A 19,953-nucleotide genomic window follows, 5' to 3' on the forward strand; every position below is an offset into this window, starting at 1 on the left:
GCAAAGGAGGTCAGTTGGAGCTAATCAGTAAGTCTAAGGACTCTGCCAGAAAAATCAAAATGGGCCTGACACCAAGAAGGGAGACCTCTGGGTTCTAGGTCCTTGTTCAATCACTCATTTGCTGTGACCGTGGGTATTCTATTGTAACCTGCCTGACTTCAATGACCCTATTTAGGAATAAGGATCAACAAAACCTTTAAATGCACCCAGTGGCCAAGGGAGGGTGACCTCCCTGAACCCCTCCTCCCCAATAGGAAGTCGGAGGAGCCAGGTGAGATGGGACTGCCCAAGAAAGTCTGGTAGATAAGAAAGGGGCTGCTCTAAAAGACCAGGTGTATCCACCCACCTTCTCCCCCGCTTCTAACAAATGGCCACCAGCAACTATAAATGGGGGGACCCTGTAGAAGCTATGTCTCTAGTGAGTTCCAATTCTTCTGACTAGCAAATTCTAGAGAGGTTTTCTGCTTAGTGGGAGTTCATAGAGTGGAGGATGCAAGATCATGGGGTCAGGCAAGGCAACAGTTACTCAGTTTGTTGACTTTAAGAGGAACTGAAATGCAGCTGTGGTTTAGGTTGGTGACTTGGCTCTGACTTGCTTTAAACAGGAACCTTTGTGCACACAGTTGAAAAATCAAGTCTGTAACACTGTTTACCTTCTTCTTAAAGACTGAGGACTTCGTTACACATATAAACCACAATCTCTTTGAATCATGTCCTCATCCTGTTTCTGAAAACAAGGAAGTTATCCTTCCCTATGACATCATGCTCTAGGGTAATGGAAAACAGTGACATCACAAGAAAGGAAAGCCATTCACTCATCTCCCAAAGGATTTAGGTGGTACTAAACCCATCACAGGCCACAATCCAAGGCCACAGTTTAAAGGCTGGCCCTGAAAAGCTCTGGTGAAGTCACAAATCTACTTCCTCGAGATATGGCTTTGCTTTTATAACTTACATAAGTTTTCAGAATGGAAAACTCAAATCTTTTCATATAGCAAATATCAAAATATGAAGAAAAGCAGTGCTAAATACACAGATGCATTTAGTTGAGCCTAAGGCCAGTGGGATGGTAAGGTGAGGGCAAGTCTGTGTCCTACTGCTATGCCTGGCCAAATGTGGGACATACTTCCCCCCTCCATTGATTGATTTGCCTTAGGATGGGTTAGGTTCCATCCTTACTAAGTTGGGGTAACAGCCATATATTTATGGTCCGTTGCTGGTTGAATTCCATTCTAACGGAAAAGTTGGTTCCAACTGTGGAGAGCTGCCACCTTCAGGACAACCTGAGATCTCACCAAGAGCTCAGAGAAATAAAATTCACTGAATGGCAGGGATAGAACTACTTTGACTGCTGGCTACTTAGTGGAGTCTTTGTAAGTTGATCTCCTTTCTTTACCTGTCCCTGTAACCTCAAGTTAGGATTTATTTTTATTTTTTAAATATCCTACTGAGTCACATTGGTGTTCCAGAAGGAGAGTGGGGAAGGTGTTCCAGGGAGGGGGAGATGCAGTAAATGGGGTTGACAGATAGCAAATCCAAAGATTTCAAGAGCAGCCGGTCAGCAAGTCTGATCATCACTAGTCCCTAGAAAGCAGCTTTTACCTTTCGTCGAACAGTGCACCGATGACACATCCACTCTCCAGGAGGCAACATCTCTTCACTCAGTGGAGGATTACTGTAAGGAAGGACAAGGGTCAGCTCAGGAACACTTGACTGGAGAAGGAACAAGCCCAGAACCCACCAGTATGTTCCCAAATCCCTGTCCTGCCAGTCAGTCACACAACCCACAACCCACTATATCTACACAGTTCAATTTGTTTTTACAACATCCTTGGAGTCAGTACCACTTTCCCTATGTCAGAAAAGAGAAGCCAGATCAAAAGCAACCAAAGTTGGACTTACAAAAAGGCTGCAGTGAATTAGTCTAGAGCCCTGTGCTCTGGAGTCCCTCTCAATCATGCTTCAGCTGAACCCAGATGCAGATTCTGGAGAAGTCCCTTCAAGGCAATGTGGAGCTAACCCTTCATCTCTCAGACTCAGCTAGGGGTCTGAGGGATAATAATGAACTCCCTGTACTTAGAGGAGTCACAAATGCATTTGTAAAAAAATTTGCATGTTCCAAGGAATATGATCTTTGCTCAGGTTGTTCTCAGTCTTAGTTCCTAGAAGTCCCTCATTTGGCTCTTCATCACAGAGTTATTCACTAACAAGTGTGAGAAATACCAGAAACACCACTGAATTGTGAATAACTAAGCCGAAAACTGCTGTGGCCAAACTTAAAGAGTCCAGACCCAAACCAGTAGCAGAACAGTGACATTACTCCACATGCACTTCATATGTTGACCGAAGGGGGGGGGAGGGAAAAAAAAAAAATCAATATTAGCTCAATTTCCCTTTCCAAAAGTTCCATTAACATCTCAGAGGGGTTGCTTATCGGGAGATTAAAACAAAACAAAACCAAACCAAAAACCGGAGGCACAAGGCCTGTTCAGACTTGTCTCAGATACCAAAGGACCAGGGGTGAAGGTCAACTATGCTAACTTCCAACTAGGCCAGCTATCTCCACTCAGATAGCCTAGAAGGTTACATTCAAATGATCTAAAGGCAAACCCAAAATGTATATCTACCTAGACTTTGATGATCTCCATGGATTCCATTTAAAAGGTAGCTACTCTGATCTGAGGGCCAGCTCTTGATTATGACCTGTTTCATCAATCCACTAGTTTTGACTTCTTGTGTTCTTCCCAAGTCAAATGGATGGCCTATTAATCGAAAGGAGTATCTTGAGCAGATAAATAGGGTAAAAACACTTTTCAAGAAAATCTGTTTTACAGAAAAAACTGAGGGCCCTTCCATGGTCTCATGAAGTCAAGCTGAAGGTTAATTGACAGAGACATTTTAGGGAAATTAAGCTAAGGAACTTGCTCTCTTTGACATAGACATAATCAGGTGGTAGTTTGATGGGCTTTCCCTTTCTTCACTCCAAAGGACAAAAATGGTTTGGGCTGTGGTGGGGCAGGTGGTTCCCTGGCCTCGAGGAGTTCTGTCTGACAGAAGCCATAACAACATTGATCATCTCCATGTCCAACATTCTTTCATCTGAATCTCTGTAGTCCTTCTGTCTTCTATTCATTTGGAAAGACCCTGAAATGGGAATCAGAAGAGCTGGATTCTGGTTCAAGATCTGCCACTCACTAGCTAGGCTTTTTTCATCTGTTAAGTAGAAATATCAACTTCAATCTTTCAAAGGGTACTAAGAGGGAATATATGAGGAAAAAAATACCACTAACTGTAAAAGACTTTGCAATTTGAAACTATGCCCAAAAAGCTATCAAACTATGCATACTTTCTGATTCAGCAGTCTCACTACTGGGCCCATATGCACAAAAATGTTTGTAGCAGTTCTTTTTGTAGTAATAAGGAATTGGAAACTGAGTGGATACCCATCATTTGGGGAGTGGCTGAATAAATTATGTTATATGAAAGTAATGTAATATTATTGTTCTATAAAAAAGGATGAGCAGGCTGATTAAAAAAAAAACTGATGCTAAGTGAATTAAGCAGAACCAGGAGAACACTGTACATCATAAGAACAAGATTATGTGATGGCTATCTGTGATGGACTTGGCTCTTCTCAACAATCCCAAGATTCAAAGCAATTGCTATAGGCTTAGGATGGAAAATGCTAATTGTACCCAGAGAATTATGAAGATTAATTATGAATTGAAACATAGTGTTTTCATTTTTCTTTTTTCATATTTCCCCACCTCCACAATTTTGATTTTTCTCACAGAATTTGATAAATATGGAAATATGCTTAAAAGGATTGAACGTATTTAACCTACATCAGATTACTTGTGGTCTTGAGTAGGACAATAAGGGAACAAGGGAGAAAAATTTAGAACATGAAGTTTTACAAAAATGAATGATGAAAACTATCTTTACATGTATTTGGAAAAAAAACAACAACAAAGAAACTTGGTGATTGACTACAAGTTGAGCTGCCAATGATGGGATCAGATAGTTCAAAAGCCCTGGATACTTGCTGATTATGCTGGTGATACTCAATTGGGCAGCTTTTGTTTGGGGTATATAAAGGTGATAGAGTAAGGATAGAGAGTTAGCATCTGCCACAGAAAGACCTGCCTTCAAGTTCCTCTCAAACATAACCTTGAGCAAGGTAAATCAAAGTGCAGAGAAGAGGCTGATCTGCATTGATAACTGAAGAGATGCCTCACTGGAATCTCTAGAATCCTTATCACAGATGAAATCACAGGTTTCCTCAAAAAGAAAAAAATCTGGGGCAATATTTGGTTGTATCACACATAATATGACTTTTTTCTATGTAACAAATAATGAGAGGGCAAACTAGAGACAAAGTTTATATCTCTGTATTCTCCAGAAAGGCTTATTGCCTTTATTTTAATTAAAAACAAACAACAACAACAATCTTATTCTCATCTCTGCTTCTTTCTGATCAACTGTCATGAGAAGAATTTCTCAAATGCTTTGTTTCCATAGTCTGTTCTCAGAATCCTAAATAGGTATGCACAAAAGGGTTTGCTTGATGGGGGGGCAGTTAGTTTGGGGAATAACTAGAAAACAAGCAAGAGACACTAAATGTAAGAAAAAATTTGGGAAGTTAGAAGGCTCCTTCTATGTGCAAAAGAGAATATGAAGAGAATGAGGGAAATATCCCTCTTTGCTCATTTAAAACAAAAATTACCAACTTTATCAGACAGACTGTGTAATGAGAACCTTTTAAAAGATAAAATCTGTGAAGGAGAATCATCTTAAAATAGGATCATAGGGAGGAGAGGCCTGAAAAGAATGAGCCTTGCTTAGAAGCTTTTTTGAGTTAGAACATAGAAATCCTCTTTAAGAGAGCACTCTGCATTCCCACCATCAGTCCATCCTCAACTTATTTCTAGTTATTTAAAAGGTGACTTTTTGCCTATTTCTAGGGAGAACAGACATTATGAAACCAATACAGGGAAGCCTTACAATTGTTGGGAGATAAGCCGAGAAACCAGTTCCTAAAGAGACTGTTTTGCAAATAGACTGCTTGCAAAAGAACTACTTCACATCACTATCATGTAAACAGGAATGAAAATCTTTAGAGAAAAGACTGTACAGCTAGGAGGCTGTCTCAAACTTGCTCTCTGTTGAACTCAATTATCAGCTGCCATGTCTCAAAACCTTGTTGAAAGAGTTGTATCTTTAAACTTGATGGCATTTGTGAGTCTGCAAAGATCATGTGTTAGTTGGAGTTAAAAAAAAAAAAAAAAAAAAGTTAAGCTATAGTAGCACTGTTTCCCCCCCTCCTCCTTATCACTGAAGATAAATGATCAATTTTTCTTTACAAAGAACTGGACAAAAGGAAACCATTCAGAGTGAAAAGGTTCACTAGGGAGTTATTTCATTAGGATCAAGAGAAATCTTCCTCCTTTAATTTCCAGTATTAGTTATAAAGAAGCTATTTGTTCTTTACCTTGCCCAAGGTTTGGTGAAATAACAGAGAGCCTTAATCCAAACTCTCAAGACAGTATCTTGAGAACCCCCCAAAATTCTTTTATTTCAAAAGAAATGGTTAAAAAAAATGCTTAAAAGCAACAGCTCAGAACTTCTTTAACAAAACACTTTCTTGGATCCTAAAATGAGCTGGGTTCTTTTTTGTTTTGTTTTATCAGTCATGACTTAGGATGCTTCCAAGATGTGTTGTCAAAAGAGGAGATTATTTCAGAGAAAAAGAGAAGATGAGGTCTTCTCCTTTGAGGACTATATATTATAATACAATATAAAGAGGTACGTGAAAATAGGATGTTTGAAATTCAAACTCTTTGACAATAAAGAGATCCAAATGGAAACCTTTCAAAGCCATACAAAATCAAAGATTTCAGTGTTTAGAGGTGTTGGAGTGAATGGAGGATGCCGCATTTGAGAGGTGTCCTGTCTCAATAGTGATACAAACTAACTATATGAGCAATGGGAGGCAAGTTGAGATCTATTTTCTCACCTGTAAAATTAGGGGTTTGTATGGAAATGCTGCCATCATTCATGGTCACAGCAAGCTCTAAATTAAAATCTTTAGAGGAAAAAAAAATCATTTTTCTAGCTATAAGGACCCTTGAAATCTTGGGGAGGGGAGACTGTTTTGTAGCAGGGAGACTTGAATTTTGGAAGGCAGTGAAATTGAAAGGTATGCCCTCAAAACCCTGTTTTAGATCATCCCTACATCCCTGAGATCCCTGATAAGATATTAACATAGCATCTATATACAAACCAATCAAAGCTGGTCAGGGCATTTATTTCACAAACTGTCCTTCCTCCAAAGTCAAAGATGCACAGCACTGCTCCCTCCTCAATCCTCAGATGGATCTGGGATCTGACTGGTATGGATACCTCCCCTGAAATGATGCATATCACAGCTTCATTCTAATCTCTCTTTAATGAAGCCCAAATCCAAATGACCACTTTGCTGATGAAAGTGTTTAGATCTTAGTGTTCATGATATTTTTTGGAGGACAACCAAAGAAAGTCATTTAAAGCCTACTCTTCCCACCCCACCTCCCAAAGTAAAAAAACAAAAACAAACAAACAAACAAAAAAAAAACCCGTACCCAGCTAAATGCAACAACTACACTGCTGGACCTCTCTCTGCTCGCCCAAGCTCTGTCTGAGCTTCTACATGATCCCAACTCAGAGCCAAAGAACTGCATCCTGTTTTCCTTTAGAATGCTGCATTCATTCACTAATGAGGGTGACACCACTGCAGGTGGAAGATGCTGGTAGTTGTCATGGTTCTGGACTCTAATTAAGAAGATCTATTTCAAGTCAGATACCAATGTGGTTGATCAGGCTCTCTTTTCTCCCTTACCTTTTCATCTATTAATACACATGCACCCACACTAAATTTTTTGGGGCCACCAGTGAGACCTGTTGCTCCAACTGCTTTTGTTCTATGGATAAATTAACATTTTTCTGATGTGGAGTTAGAAGGGAGGAGCAAAAACAGAAGTCTTGGTTGAAGAAAAAAGGGCAGAAAGAGAGCTGGAGAATACCTTTTATTTTAGAGATGTCTCCAATGTAAGGATGACATGGTTAATGCCAATCTGTGTTTTCCAGAGAAATGTACGACTTGCAACTGACAGACAGAACAATGAAGTTCACAGGCACTCCAAATGTTAACTATGGTAAAAGTTTAGTATTGGACCCAGGCAAAGCAGCAAAGGGGAGAGAAGAAAAACTTGAAGAAGTAATTCTGCTCAATCTATTATCCTATTTAGACTAAGAAAATACTTTCATATTTAATGTGTTAAAAAACCCAAGAGAAACACCATACACAAATAAATCCATTTCTCCCCCTTTCCCTCTGAAAAACAAAAACCAAAATCCCACCATGATCCAGTGAACTGGCAGGATCCCTTTTTTTTGTAAGAACTTTGTATTCTTCAGATTTCCTATTTCTTACCTGGATATCACTTTGGTACAGTTTCTAATGGGACAAAAAAGAATAAAACTAATAATATCCTAGTAAATCCTGTTATCTGCAATCAGGGAATAGAGAGAAATTTCAGCAAGCAAACAATAGCACTGAAGTTTTGATTTTCACGGCCCTCATACATTTAAAGCCCACTCATAGATCCTCCCTCAGTCTGGCTTTGCTGCTTTTGACCAACTCAGGAAAACAGGTTGATGGGATTCAAAGTGGGAGGTTTAAGATGATAATTGAAATGTCCAATCACTTCTTGGCCTAGTGGCCATCTTGATTTACAAAGAGATTAGTAGCAACATAAAAACAGGTCTCTCAAAATAGCCATAGTCTTAGAAAAAGGGAATTAAGGGTTTTAAAAAATGAGAAAAAACATTTATTTATATACTCAAATTTAGCACTAATTTTGAGGAAACAAAATCAATTTTAGGAAGAAATTTCAAATATCTGGACATGAATTTCAGCTTTATCTTCTGAAAGAAGGGTTATTTCATGGAGAAAAAGAAAGATGATGGCTATGTTGAAATATGTCAGTAAGATAAAAGGCAAAAGGAGACGAGAGCTCCACAGGGGCTCTCCCCCAAACCTCCTTTATTCCAGCTACTGACGCAAATACAGCTGTCCTGCTAACTCCATAAAGAACAAGGATCACTGGATTTCTCATGCACAGCCTCAGTGGCAGAGTGCTAAGAAGGAAACCAACAGGAGTGCCAGGGCATTACAAATGCCCCATTGAGAAATCCAGCCCGTTGCGTCATTTCCAGAGGCACACAAGTCTTTCAAACAGGCTGACTGTGCCCCAAAATTACATGCTTCTTTACAGTTAGCCTGTGGCATCCTCCCAGCAGGGGACACCTGGAGAAGATCGTTGCAAGCCAAGACATCTTGGGAGAAAAAAAAAAGAATACAAAACTAACAGCTATGGTCAGGTGTTCACCTCTGTCACTCTCTACTAGTTGGCTCTCCATGTCACAGAGAGCTTGGCTCCCCACTGTTGGCCTATAACATTTTAAATTAGTCCACAATTTATAAGAATCTTGTCCTCGGACTGGGCTGGCAGTACATATTTTAATGGTTAACTCCACTCAATCACCTCAGAGCACATGCTGAAACTTACTTGCATTTAAAAATCGATAAAATTCCAATCACAACAATAAGTTTCTAATAATTTAAGGGAATGTTTCACCAGGACATATAATCCAACAAGTGGAGCCATGCATTCATAAACATCTAAGGTGGGAGGGATGAGTGGCTGAATTTTTCTTTTAAGCTGGGGCCAAACCCTAATAGATTATCATAGTGATCCAAGAGTTAAAACCCAGTGTGTCTGGGAAAGTAACAACTTCTGGATACTGCACCTTAAACTCAGCAGAGGCTCAAGAGATGAAAAGCTCTACTCACTTTGTTTGAAACAGAGTTAAATTAGAGATGAGATTTTCACTTCATTTATTCTTTCCCTTCATAGGACCTTAATTAAGGAGCCCTATCTGAACTAAAGCAGTGTTAGCTTTACTCTCTCCAATTCTACTTATAAATCTCAGACCTCCCTGCCCTACATTAATTCAGTAATCTCATGGGCGGGCTGTCAAGCTGGGCTGGGCCAGGGTTTGGGGCTGCAGATAAGTGCCCATAAGGATTTTTGAGAAACCTCCCAGTTCTTACCCCTAGTGACCTCGTTAGAACCTAAAGGTGGTATCTCTGAGACAGAAAGCCAACATTTACCCTTGGCATTGTCTTCCTCAGAGGGTCTAGGCTAAAAATCTGGATGATTTACTTGCAAAGAATGATCATCCTAAACTTTATATATATTAAATAATAGATTTTCAGGAAAGTCCACTTAAGAAATGAAGCATGTATATAGAAGCTACTTAGATGATCACCTGGCTACAATGTCATGAAAGAAATTGCAGACACTTTTCAGGATATTTCTCAAAGACTAGGAAAGAGACAGTATGCACACAGTTACATGACAGGGGAGAAAAATCATTTCACATAGTTTCAGGTTATTAATGTAGGATGGTTAATTCTGATTTGTGCCAGATAAGATCAGAGAGGAAAGAAAAGAGGGTGTGTGTGTGTGTGCCCCAATGCTTGCCACTTTGGTAAAGCACTCAAGCTCCCTCACAAATCAGTGCTTATCAAATGGCCAACATCTGTGGCATTTTTTTCCCCTTTCTTAGGTTCTTTTCACATTACCTTTGATTCCCAAATAATTCCTGCTCCTTTTTCCCGTTATCTAGCTATTTCTTGTGAAAATAAAACAATGAGAGAAAATCGATTCTGCAAAATCCACATGCCAACAAGGTGATGATACATGCAATAATTCACATTCAGATTCCTCTACTTTTGCAAAGGAGGAATTCCTTTTTACTTCTAAGAGGTTATTTAAAAAACAAAGACAAACTAAGGAAAATTAAATATAGTCTATGTGGAAAGCTGAGTCCATAAACATCTACTCAGTTCATTGGAGTCCTATTTTCATAATTCATTGATTACTAACAGAGAACAGCCAATTGGATGTCCATAAGATACTCTAGAAAACCCTCTCTAGAGAAGTATGGGAACTGAGTGTGGACCACAATATAGCATTTTCACTCTTTCTGTTATTTTTTGCTTGCATTTTTGTTTTCCTTCTCAGGTTTTTTTTTTTTTCTTTCTAGATCCGATTTTTCTTGTGCAGCAAGATAACTGTATAAATATATATACGTACATTGGATTTAACATATACTTTAACATATTTAACATGTATTGGACTAGTAGACTGCCATCTAGGGGAGGAGGTGGGGGGAAGGAGAGGAAAATTTGCAACAGAAGGTTTTAAGGGTCAAAGTTGAAAAAATTACCCATGCACATGTTTTGTAAATAAAAAGAAAAAAAAAAAGAAAAGAAAACCCTCTCTAAAAACCTAAGACCCGACCCTCAAAATGAAAAAGCTCAATCTTTGAATAAAGATGACTAAACTATTTTCTGATTGATTCAGTGAAAGTAGGAGTGAGGAACAACCCCTCCAAGTCTTTATAGGTCACTATAAAGTTAGTGAAAGGAAAAACAATGAGAGTTCTGTGGAACCCACTTTTATAATAGAACTTATTTAAACAATTGTCAATGATGTTTTATTTCACTCATTAGCTTCCCTGCATTCTTTCTAGTCATAAATGCAAAACCTAGGTTAAGAGAAGGGTAATATTCCATATTCCTTTGGAATCCCAGTAGCAAGTGGGTGAAGCTACTACAAATGGGGCTCCAACTTGCTTGAGATTCAGAGAGGATTTCCCCTAGTCTGGCTTGGAGATAAAGTGATGTCCCTGGACTACTGTTCAAATCAAACTCTACGGAGAATACATCCACCACCCCTAGAGCTTATTTGAAAAAGTGCCCCATGCTGAGTTGAGATCAGTGAGAAAGACCCAAGCTGGGTTCATTCAGACTTGGATGTTTCTCCTCATCCTGCTGTTAATTCTAGTTATTTTTGTCCTTTCAAGACTGAGTAGCATTTCTTGGGAGAGGTCTGTGCAATTTGTAAAAAAGCCTGGGAAGGGCAGAAAATAAAAGATTAATGCTACGGAGAAAAAGGAAAGCAAACATAATTAGTTGGAGGAATGGCTGTGATGTTTGTGTTAACAAAAGGTACCATCCATTTAGAATGACCCAGACATCAATTCTATTGTACAGAGATGGGCCAGTTCTGGGCTCTCAAGTAGTTCAGTGGGAACTGCAATAAAAATCAAAAAGGAAAATTTGAAGCAGTTCTTTGCATGATGTAGTAAAGTTACTTATTAACTTTCAATCTTGGTTTGTTTCGGCAAGGCGTAGTTATGTATCTAGAATCTTATGGTGAATCGAACACTATTGAATGAAAACACCCTGACTTGACTCTTTGGGGTTAAAATTTTCATTTAAGTTTTTTATTCTACACAAGTGTGCTTAAACGTTAAACATAGTTACTATTTCCAAAATCTGAATCACTCCCCCCCAATTAAACTTTAAAACTGACCTTAAGATCATAGAATAAAAATTTCAGTAATTAAAAAGAGGAAGACAGAAGAGAGTCATTCCCTTGTTCTTCTGAACTGTTCTGAAATTAGGGGCAGAGAAATCAGCTAATCTGCCTTGTGTATCTTTGGCTTGTGCCCTTTTATAACGTAGTCTAGGACTTACATTGAATACAATGTCCCCCCTCTTTCTGGAAGCTGGCAGAGGGACAGACATAGTCCTGCTATGTCTTTGGAAAGGCTAAAGTTATAAAGAGGTACCTTCTAAGTGTCACTTACTGGGCAGTAATGGAGACAGTCATAGCTAAGTATTCCTTAGGGCATTTCTCAAGGAGGGAGGGGAATAGGTGTATTTCTGCTGTAAAGAGCAATTCAAAACCTCTGGCATCTTAAGGATGAAAACATTTCCAGGAGCCTAAGGTGTGTCAACATAGCATGTACCATCACATCCCAAACCAATCCCTTGCGTCTGGGCTGCCTACTTTTACTATATATCTAAGAAACTTTGGGGGGGAGGAGGAGAAAGGGGAGGTGTTACACAGGAAATCAGAGATGGATTTCAACAAAAAAGCAGAATAGGAATGAACTGGAAAGAACTTCAACAGCCATCTGGTCTGACCTAAATCTAACGAACCCCTCCCCCTCTTCCCCCAATGCCAAGTAAGTGGTTTCTTTCAAAAGTAAACATCTGGCTTTCTCTTCTTTTTACCACTTTATCACTCAAGGGGCAAAACTAGACCTTGCTACAGGACACCTTTATGGATAGTTAATACTGTTGGGGATATCAAAATCAGGCTTACTATATTTTACTAAAACCCTGTGTTCTATCAGTTCTTAACCTGTTATCCACTAACTGAAGAGGCTAGTAAACTTGGGATGGGGAAAAAAAAAATTCACCCTCCCATGTCTTTTTTTTTTTTTTTTTTTAACATAACTGTTTTCCTTTGTAAGCCTATGTATTTTATGAATTTCAAAATACTCAAGAGAAGGGATCCATAGATTTCAGATGCCAAAAAAGTCCAGGAAACAAAAAAGGTTAAGAAACCCTCTTTCATGCTTTCTCCATTTACGGGTATAGGGGTTTATAGTCTAATATTCACAAGTTAGTTCACCATAGCACATAATCAGCTCCTCCCTCTAGTTAACCTGGGTTTCAATGAGTCAGCTGACCTAAGTAATTTTCAAAGCAAGCTGTTAATTACTTGTTTTATAAATCAAATTGCAGCAATTAAAATCTTCCTTCTTAAACCAAGAGCCTCCAGGTATAAGGACAAATACAAGAAATACTTTCCTACTTGGCTCTTGATTCCACACATGGATGTTTAAGATTGTGGCTAATATATGTGGAGTGCATGGGGGTGGGGGGGGAAGGAAAGGAATTTAGGCAATATTAAAAAAAGATCATATACAACTTTGAAATTTTCTGCCAGAAAAGTTCAAAGAACAAAATAGAAACAAATCACTTTGCTCTGTCTTTACTAAGGCATAGCATCTGGGTCTAAATGAAATAAATTCACTAGCCATTTATTCAGATGAAGAAAGATGTTAAATTATTATTGGAAGAGAGAGGGGACAAAACAAGAAGAGAGTGGTGTGTATATATCCCTTTAAATTTTGTACATAATTTGTATTTTCATTCTGAGCTTACTATAAATCAATTTTCCTTCACTACTTTTCAATGCAAATTAGACAATTTATTGGAAACTTCTGATTTGGGTTTTATATTTTTAAAAAAATAATTTGAAATTAAACCTGACTGAAGCTTAAAACAGATGTGTGATAACCATAGAGCTAGAATCCACAGATGCGACTGAAAGAATTGTACAAGATTTCTTACATGATTGTAAAAATCAAAAGGTGAGCAGCTAGGTAGCACAGCAGATAGAATTTGGGGCCTCACACAGTCACTAGTGGAATGACCCTGTGCAAGTCACTTAATATTGTTTGCCTTAATGCACCATGAAGGAAATGTCAAACCACTACAGTATCTTTGCCAAGAAAACCCCAAATGGGGTCAGACATGACTGAAAAATAACCAAACTATTCAACAAAAAAAAAGCCTAAGAGAATACCAGTCAATTTGACAATCTTAATAAACCATAACCAAATTAGAGATACTTATTATCAAAGTGTTTTGAGAAATGCAGCCAAAGAGTATCACTAGACAGGTGGGATTATAACTATAGTTCACCTTCCTAGGGCAGCGAGATGAGTCAATGATTAGAGAGCTGGGCCTGGAGTTGGGAAGACCTGAGTTCAAATCAAAGCTCATTAGCTCGGTAAATCATGTTACCTGTGTCTGCCTTAACCATTGGAAAAGGAAATGGCAACCTACTCTAGTATCTTTGTCAAGAAAATCCCACAGACAGTATAATATAAGGGATCATAAAAAGTTGGACACAGCAACATGGTAACAACTTTGTCAAATTTACTAAGTTGCTTCTTGATACTAAGTATCATGATAAATGTTGTTTCAGGAGAATATTGCCCTCTTCTTCAGGCTGAGACTTCTCATGCTTAATGGTCTCCAAATCATTCAGATTATAACATTTTTGGCAAATACACAACTAAAATAAATCTGTAGTCTTCAAATTAAGACTTTTTTTTTCTTATTTAGGCCAATCACTTCAAACCTCTAAAATGAATTTTCTCACAAAAGTGTATTTTGTATAGAAAACCACCCATAGGTTTTTATTTAAACCAAAGCTTAAAAGTAACCATCTAAACTTAAGTAAATATTGACTTAACTTATGATCACCTTAAAAGCTGAATGGAACACTCACAATCTTAAAAATGTACAGATCTCATTAAATACAGCAAATGTGAAGAAAAAGTTTTGTTCACTATAGCTCAGAAACATTCTACTACTCAAAAAAAGAGTTTTTAGAACTGCCATTGGCAGAACAACCAACTTATAATAAGAAAACAGGGAACACTTCACAAATTCCATGTAAAAACCAGTCCCTTCTAATTTCTCAATCCTGCTAAGAGGACTTCTCCGTCATGGCATTAGACCAGGAGCTGCTAAGCAGCTCATGGACCTGACAAAAGCAGGAAAAAAAATCCATCCTCCCAGCTAATCACATCAGGACATTCTGCATGCCAGTTAAAGGTGACAGTTTTGCACTTCACGTGAGAAACTTCTCTTGCTGTGACTTGCTTTAAATAATATGCAAAACTCCAAGGCGAGCTCAGTTTTATCCATGCAGTATAGGCTTTTTCACTCCCATTCTTCGAAAACCTCATTATGGATCCCGCTGCCAATACCAGCGAGAGGAAACCCAGCCAACAATTCCAAATATAACATGCGGAGGCAAATGCTGCAGAAATCCGTCTGACGGGAAGCAAGCATGCTGAGTGAGGTAAGGTAGATGCCTGCTCAATGGGACAGTCTCAGTTTCGAATTCTGTTTGGGGCTATGAGCTTAGTAAGAGAGGAAATGTTTTTCACCAAATTCATTAGTCATGTCCTATAATGTTCACTTTGCTATGAAGTGATCATACATACCCATTTCAATCAGAAAGATGGTTCAGTAAACTCAGCTCAGGCTCAAGTTAATCTAACTTGCAAACACAGCTTAGGAGCTAATCATTATATGACTGGCATCTTCAGAAAGCACAACTTAAAGGCTGTGCAATTAAGATGTTCAGGGAACATTTTAAAAAGATCTTCCACCTCACCTAACATAGAGTTGGTATCCCTTCCCACCACTATGAATAATTGATGTACCAGTTAAACTTGGATAAATGATTCAACTGTCACTTAAACAAGTGCTCACACATTATTTCCTGAACTCTTATTTTTCAGTGACATCATAAGAGTAACCTCTACCACTCTGTTCTGAATCACAGAAAAAGATCCAGAAAAACAAAACAAAACAAAAAAACCCCAGGTGTTCTAGGCTCACTGAGAGAAAAATCACTATTTTTCCAGAATAAAACAGGATAGAGCAAAGTTTGGTCAAGAAAACAGTTGACTTGCCTAGCTACTGGGTAAAAAAATCTCATAGCTCTATGCAAAGTCAAGACCCCCAGAATCTAAATCGAGTCTAGATTTGATTTGGAGACACTTCACCAGGTCTTTTTCACAGTTAAGCTGAGCAGAAATCCTAGAGACTTAAAAAGATTTGCCTCAGAAAGCTTTGAATCAAGATCTTAGGTTGCAAAGCATTTTGCTTCCAAGGATTTGCACAACTCCAGCTACACAGTGAAGCATTCAGGGTGGATGGAGGAAGCAGTCATTGTTATGTTTATCAAAGTAAATATACGCAATGGGAAATTGAAGAAAAAAGTTTGCCCAAGTCAACATAGCTTTCAAACTACTCTTCTACAGATCAGTTGAACCAGAATCTCAAAAGGGGCCTATATGTGTAATCATGAGGATGTCATTTTTTTTTAAAGGCAGGAATAAAAAACATCTCTGAGGACAATTCTGAAATGATTTAGTCAATGGATTATTATCAGCCTAGCAGCACAGTGAGTAGGGTTAGGTGGCAAAAGAATGTGATAATAATAAGCTCAGTCTATAGGAAGATTTATTAAGAATTTTAATCCAGGGGGGGGAAAAAGCTTCCAGCCTCCCCACCAATACCAAAAGACTTTGTTCTTCAAAATCAGTAAGAAACAGAAATTAGACTGCCTTGCCTCAAATAAACAACATGGTGTTTTATAATTTAAACACTAATTTAAGTTGTCAGGTGGTACATTCAGTAACATAATTTTTAAGGAAACACACGCTCTACCTTACTCAGCAGGATCCTGAAGTTGCCAAGTACCACGACCAATCTCACAAAGGGAAAAAATAATTTTTATACACTGAAACTTAAGTCCCACAAACCAGAATTTCACTGCACAGGCAGAGTATGGATGAGTTTAAAAATTCAGGGGTCAGATTTTATTATACACTTTGCAATCCTCTGCACACTTATACAATACCTAAGGTTTCCAAAGACAGTTTTATTAAACTGAAATTAAAGAGGGTGGGATCTTATCAAATATCCAAATTCTGCATATAAGCCATTACTTTCAACCAACACCAACTACATCCAAGAGTAAAACACATTAACCTACACTGCAAACGATGTCCACAGCACCGCCCCAATATGACATCTATCAAATAATCACAACCTGCAATAGGAATAATTGAAATTAACTGTCACTTCACATAAACTCTCTCAGACATAGAAATTCCATCGCACTACCATAGCCAAGAGACCGACTCCAAGAGTTTTCTTCAGCTGTATCACGGGTACAGGAGGCACGGATCCCCTCCTTCCAGTATTAGTCATCTCATCATAAAATGTTTAAAAGCTACCAGCAAAGATTCCTGCAGGTTAAAAACATTTCTCCCCCAGCAGCACCACACGCTGGGGTGCACTCCCGGACAAAACGATCTTGGCAACAGCGATGGGCTTCTTCCTACACAACTTCTGACCACAACCTTAATTTCCTTACTATCAGTAATCGGTCTAATAAGTGGTTCAAACCCCTACAATTAGCACAAATATAGAGAATGCAGCATTTAACTCCATCACAAACTGGGGGAAAATGTGAATGATGCTGGAGAAGAGAGCTTACATAGAATCTCTGCAGACTGAACAGCTACGTATAAAAGGCTCCAAAAACGGGAGGTGGAAATGAGCCCCCGCCCCTGAACAGCTTTCGCTAGCTTTCCCGGCTGTCCGGTCAGTGCCCTGTCAACTGTTGCTGAAGGAGAGGCCGAGGCCGACACGCAATCCCGGCTCCGAGGCGGCCGAAGCCTGAGGGGAGGGGGGCCCCATTTCTCGGGGCGGAAGCTCAAGTTTAAACGCCTCTGGGCCAGATGGCTGCGGGCAGAGCGACTGCGGCCGGCGCCCTTCTCCGGGGTGGGCGGACATTAGAAGAGCCGGCGCCGGTCCAGCCTCCCGGCCTCCGCTCCGCTCCCCTCCCCCGGCGGGCGGGCGCACGTTTCCGCCCCGGCGGCCAAGGATTTCCCAGGCCCGGGCCGACCTAGAGACGCGCCCGGACGCCCCGGGGCAGCTCTAATTGCCGTCCGGGGCCGGGGCCAGGGTTGCCCAAGAGGCGCGGGGCGGGGCGCGGAGAGGCCGGGGCCGTGGCCAGGGGCCGGCCTCCCGGGGCCGCCGCCGCGCCGGCAAATCCTCTCTGCAGCCAAAATGGCGCTGAGAATAAAAATATAATTTAGAGACAGCCGGTCGCCATGTTGTAAACAGAGGCAGGGGCCGGGGCTGGCCGGGCTGCCGCCGCCGCGCTCCGCTCCGCTTCCCCCGGGCCCGCTTCCCTCCCCTCGGGCGGCGGCCGCCCCGGCTCCCCGCTTTCTCCGGCCCCGTTATTCGCGGCGCGGCGGACCTACCAGCACTGGAGGTGGAAGGCGGCCGGGCAGTGGTCGCAACAGAGCAGGTCCCCGCCCTCCTTGCAGCTATCGCAGCTGTCGTGGTTGGTGGCCCGGCCGCTCCGGCGCGGCTCCTTCTCGGGCTTGCGGCTCCGCTTCTCGCCTTCTTCGCTCTTGGGGGGGGCCAGCAGGGCTTGGATTTGCTGCGCACACGGACAAACGGGGCGTGCGTGGGGGGCCCTGCGCGGGCCCCGGCCCCCCGGCTCTTCCTCCCGCCCGCCCCTCGCTCCCGCTTTGTCCTCGGCCTCCGGGCCATCCTGCCAGCGCCTCGGGCTTCCGAGCCCCGGGCCCGCTGCCCGCGGAGGACGGCGGCCGGGGGGATGGGGAGGCGGCAAGCGGACACCGCGCTCCACTTCCTTGTATGGACAGCCGGCAGGCCTTCCGAGGCCCCGGAGCCGGACCGGAGGCGGACCGAGGGCGGGGAGCGGGGAGCGGTCGGTAAGGCACAAAGGGGCCGCGGAGGCGGTGCCGGGGAAGCACCCCAAGGCCGCGGGATGGGGCGGGCATCGGAGCCGGGGGCTCGGGGCGCTGCAGAGCCGCCCCCCACTTGGCCCCCCAGGGCCGAAGCCCCCTCCCCCATTCCGCCGGCGCTCCCGGAGGGGGGCCGCTTTGTAGGCCGGGGGGACTGGGCTCCCCGGCCTGCCTGCCCGAAGGGGAGGGGTCCAGGAGGGCTGCTCTTACCTCCATCAGCCCCCCCGACGTGTCCAGGTCGTACACGATCGTCTTGGTCTCCATTTTCTCCCACATTCATCCACCTCCCGGGCTGGGCGCGCTCCGCTCGGCCCCCCCGACCCCGAGGGGAGGGGGATGTGGGGGGAGGGGGCGCTCCTGACCCTCCCTCTCGCCCCAAGGGCCCGGCCTCCTCGCCCCCCCAGCCCCCGGCCCCCGCGGGGCCCCCGGGGCGGCACCGTCCTCCCCTCGGGCCGTGAGGGGGGCGCGGCCCCTCAGTCCCGGGCCGGGCTGCTGGCTGCACGGTGGCTCCGGGCTCCCGGGGCTCGGGCCTCGGCGGGGCCTAGGCCCACAGGCTAGAGCCGGCGCTGGCGGCCGCCGGCCCGGCCGGGGAGGCTGGCGGGCGCTGCCATCCCGGGAGGGGGGTCGGGGTCGGGGGGGGCGAGAGGTGAGCTGAGGTGGTGCCGTGTGAGGGGACTAGGGGGAAGGGGGATGGGGGGGGTCCCCGGGCTCCGCCTCTCGCCGCCGCCGCCGTCTGCGTCCCCGCTGCCGCGCACTTGGCGCAAACTTACCGCGAGCGCCCGCAAAGCCGCCCGCGCAGGCGCTCCGGGCTCGCCGCTCGCCGCGCGCAACCGCACTGACAGCCGGCGGCCTCGCTCCCGCGCAGCCGCGCAGAGGGGGCGCCCCCCAGCGCGCAGCCGCGCTGGCAAACGCCGAGAGCGCCGACGCCCCTCCCACCCCTCACCACGCCGGCGCATTGGGATCCCAAGGCCCCTCTTTCCGCGCAAGCGCATTGAAGGGCTCCCGAGGCTCACAGCGCAGCTGCTAGAAGTAGAGGAAACCTTCTGCCTCGGACGTCAGTGAAGTGGCCAAAGACGAACGGATTTCTGCGCAGGCGTGCTGAAAGCACCACTCACATCTCACACACACACCTCCGCCTCCGAAGCCGCACCCGCTTCGCACGCAGGCGTACTGTCGCTTCACAAGAGCTTGTCTCCCGTCGCCATCTTGGTAAAGGGAGCAAAAAAACAGCTGTACCCTTGGAGCTCTCCAACTTGGGTGAGCGGGGCACGACAAGCTGTGATATCGGTTGGAACTGCCGTCCGCAGGGTCGGAGTTTTTAGTGATGCTATTCCGCACTGTTTGGTTACGCGCCAGTGCTGACGGCTGCACTGGATCTGAGCGCCATGTTTGTAAAGGGGAAAAGGGACATTGCGACGGAAGAGGGATTGCTGGGGGAGGGGCTGCGACGACCGCGGCTAGATTCTCGATTCCTCCCCGCTCGAACAGTTAATTGTAGGACGAGGATCTCGGTATTTACGGGGAGGGGAGTGGCGGTGATGACACTTCTCACTGGAGAGGTCCGCCTGCTCTTGCCTCTGGACGACAGTCCCTGGGAATTACTTTTCAGTA

The 19,953-nt window shown here is 43.2% G+C and overlaps 2 protein-coding genes and 1 long non-coding RNA gene across 3 annotated transcripts in view; 1 reads left to right on the top strand and 2 right to left on the bottom strand.

Annotated features, from left to right (window-relative positions):
- PHF12 (PHD finger protein 12) overlaps positions 1-18,743 on the bottom strand; it is a 34,211-nt gene extending 15,468 nt beyond the window's left edge. The window contains exons 1-3 of the mRNA XM_074263733.1: positions 18,553-18,743; positions 17,833-18,014; positions 1,603-1,675 (exon numbers count right to left, since the gene is read on the bottom strand). Coding sequence (XP_074119834.1) covers positions 1,603-1,675; positions 17,833-18,014; positions 18,553-18,618 — 321 coding nt within the window. The 5' untranslated portion in view covers positions 18,619-18,743. The remainder of the gene's footprint in view (positions 1-1,602; positions 1,676-17,832; positions 18,015-18,552) is intronic.
- On the top strand, positions 1,259-7,538 carry LOC141540106 (uncharacterized). Its single transcript, XR_012481466.1, has 3 exons — positions 1,259-1,373; positions 5,691-5,805; positions 7,126-7,538. It is a non-coding gene; the product is annotated as an uncharacterized LOC141540106 (long non-coding RNA).
- A 682-nt stretch (positions 18,744-19,425) lies between the features above and the next one.
- The window catches only part of SEZ6 (seizure related 6 homolog), an 82,882-nt gene continuing 82,354 nt past the window's right edge, over positions 19,426-19,953 (bottom strand). Inside the window, exon 17 of the mRNA XM_074263735.1 lies at positions 19,426-19,547. Within this exon, the coding sequence (XP_074119836.1) occupies positions 19,521-19,547 (27 nt within the window). The 3' untranslated portion in view covers positions 19,426-19,520. The remainder of the gene's footprint in view (positions 19,548-19,953) is intronic.

This window comes from Sminthopsis crassicaudata, chromosome 4 (assembly GCF_048593235.1).
Source record: "Sminthopsis crassicaudata isolate SCR6 chromosome 4, ASM4859323v1, whole genome shotgun sequence".
Lineage (NCBI taxonomy): Eukaryota > Metazoa > Chordata > Mammalia > Dasyuromorphia > Dasyuridae > Sminthopsis > Sminthopsis crassicaudata.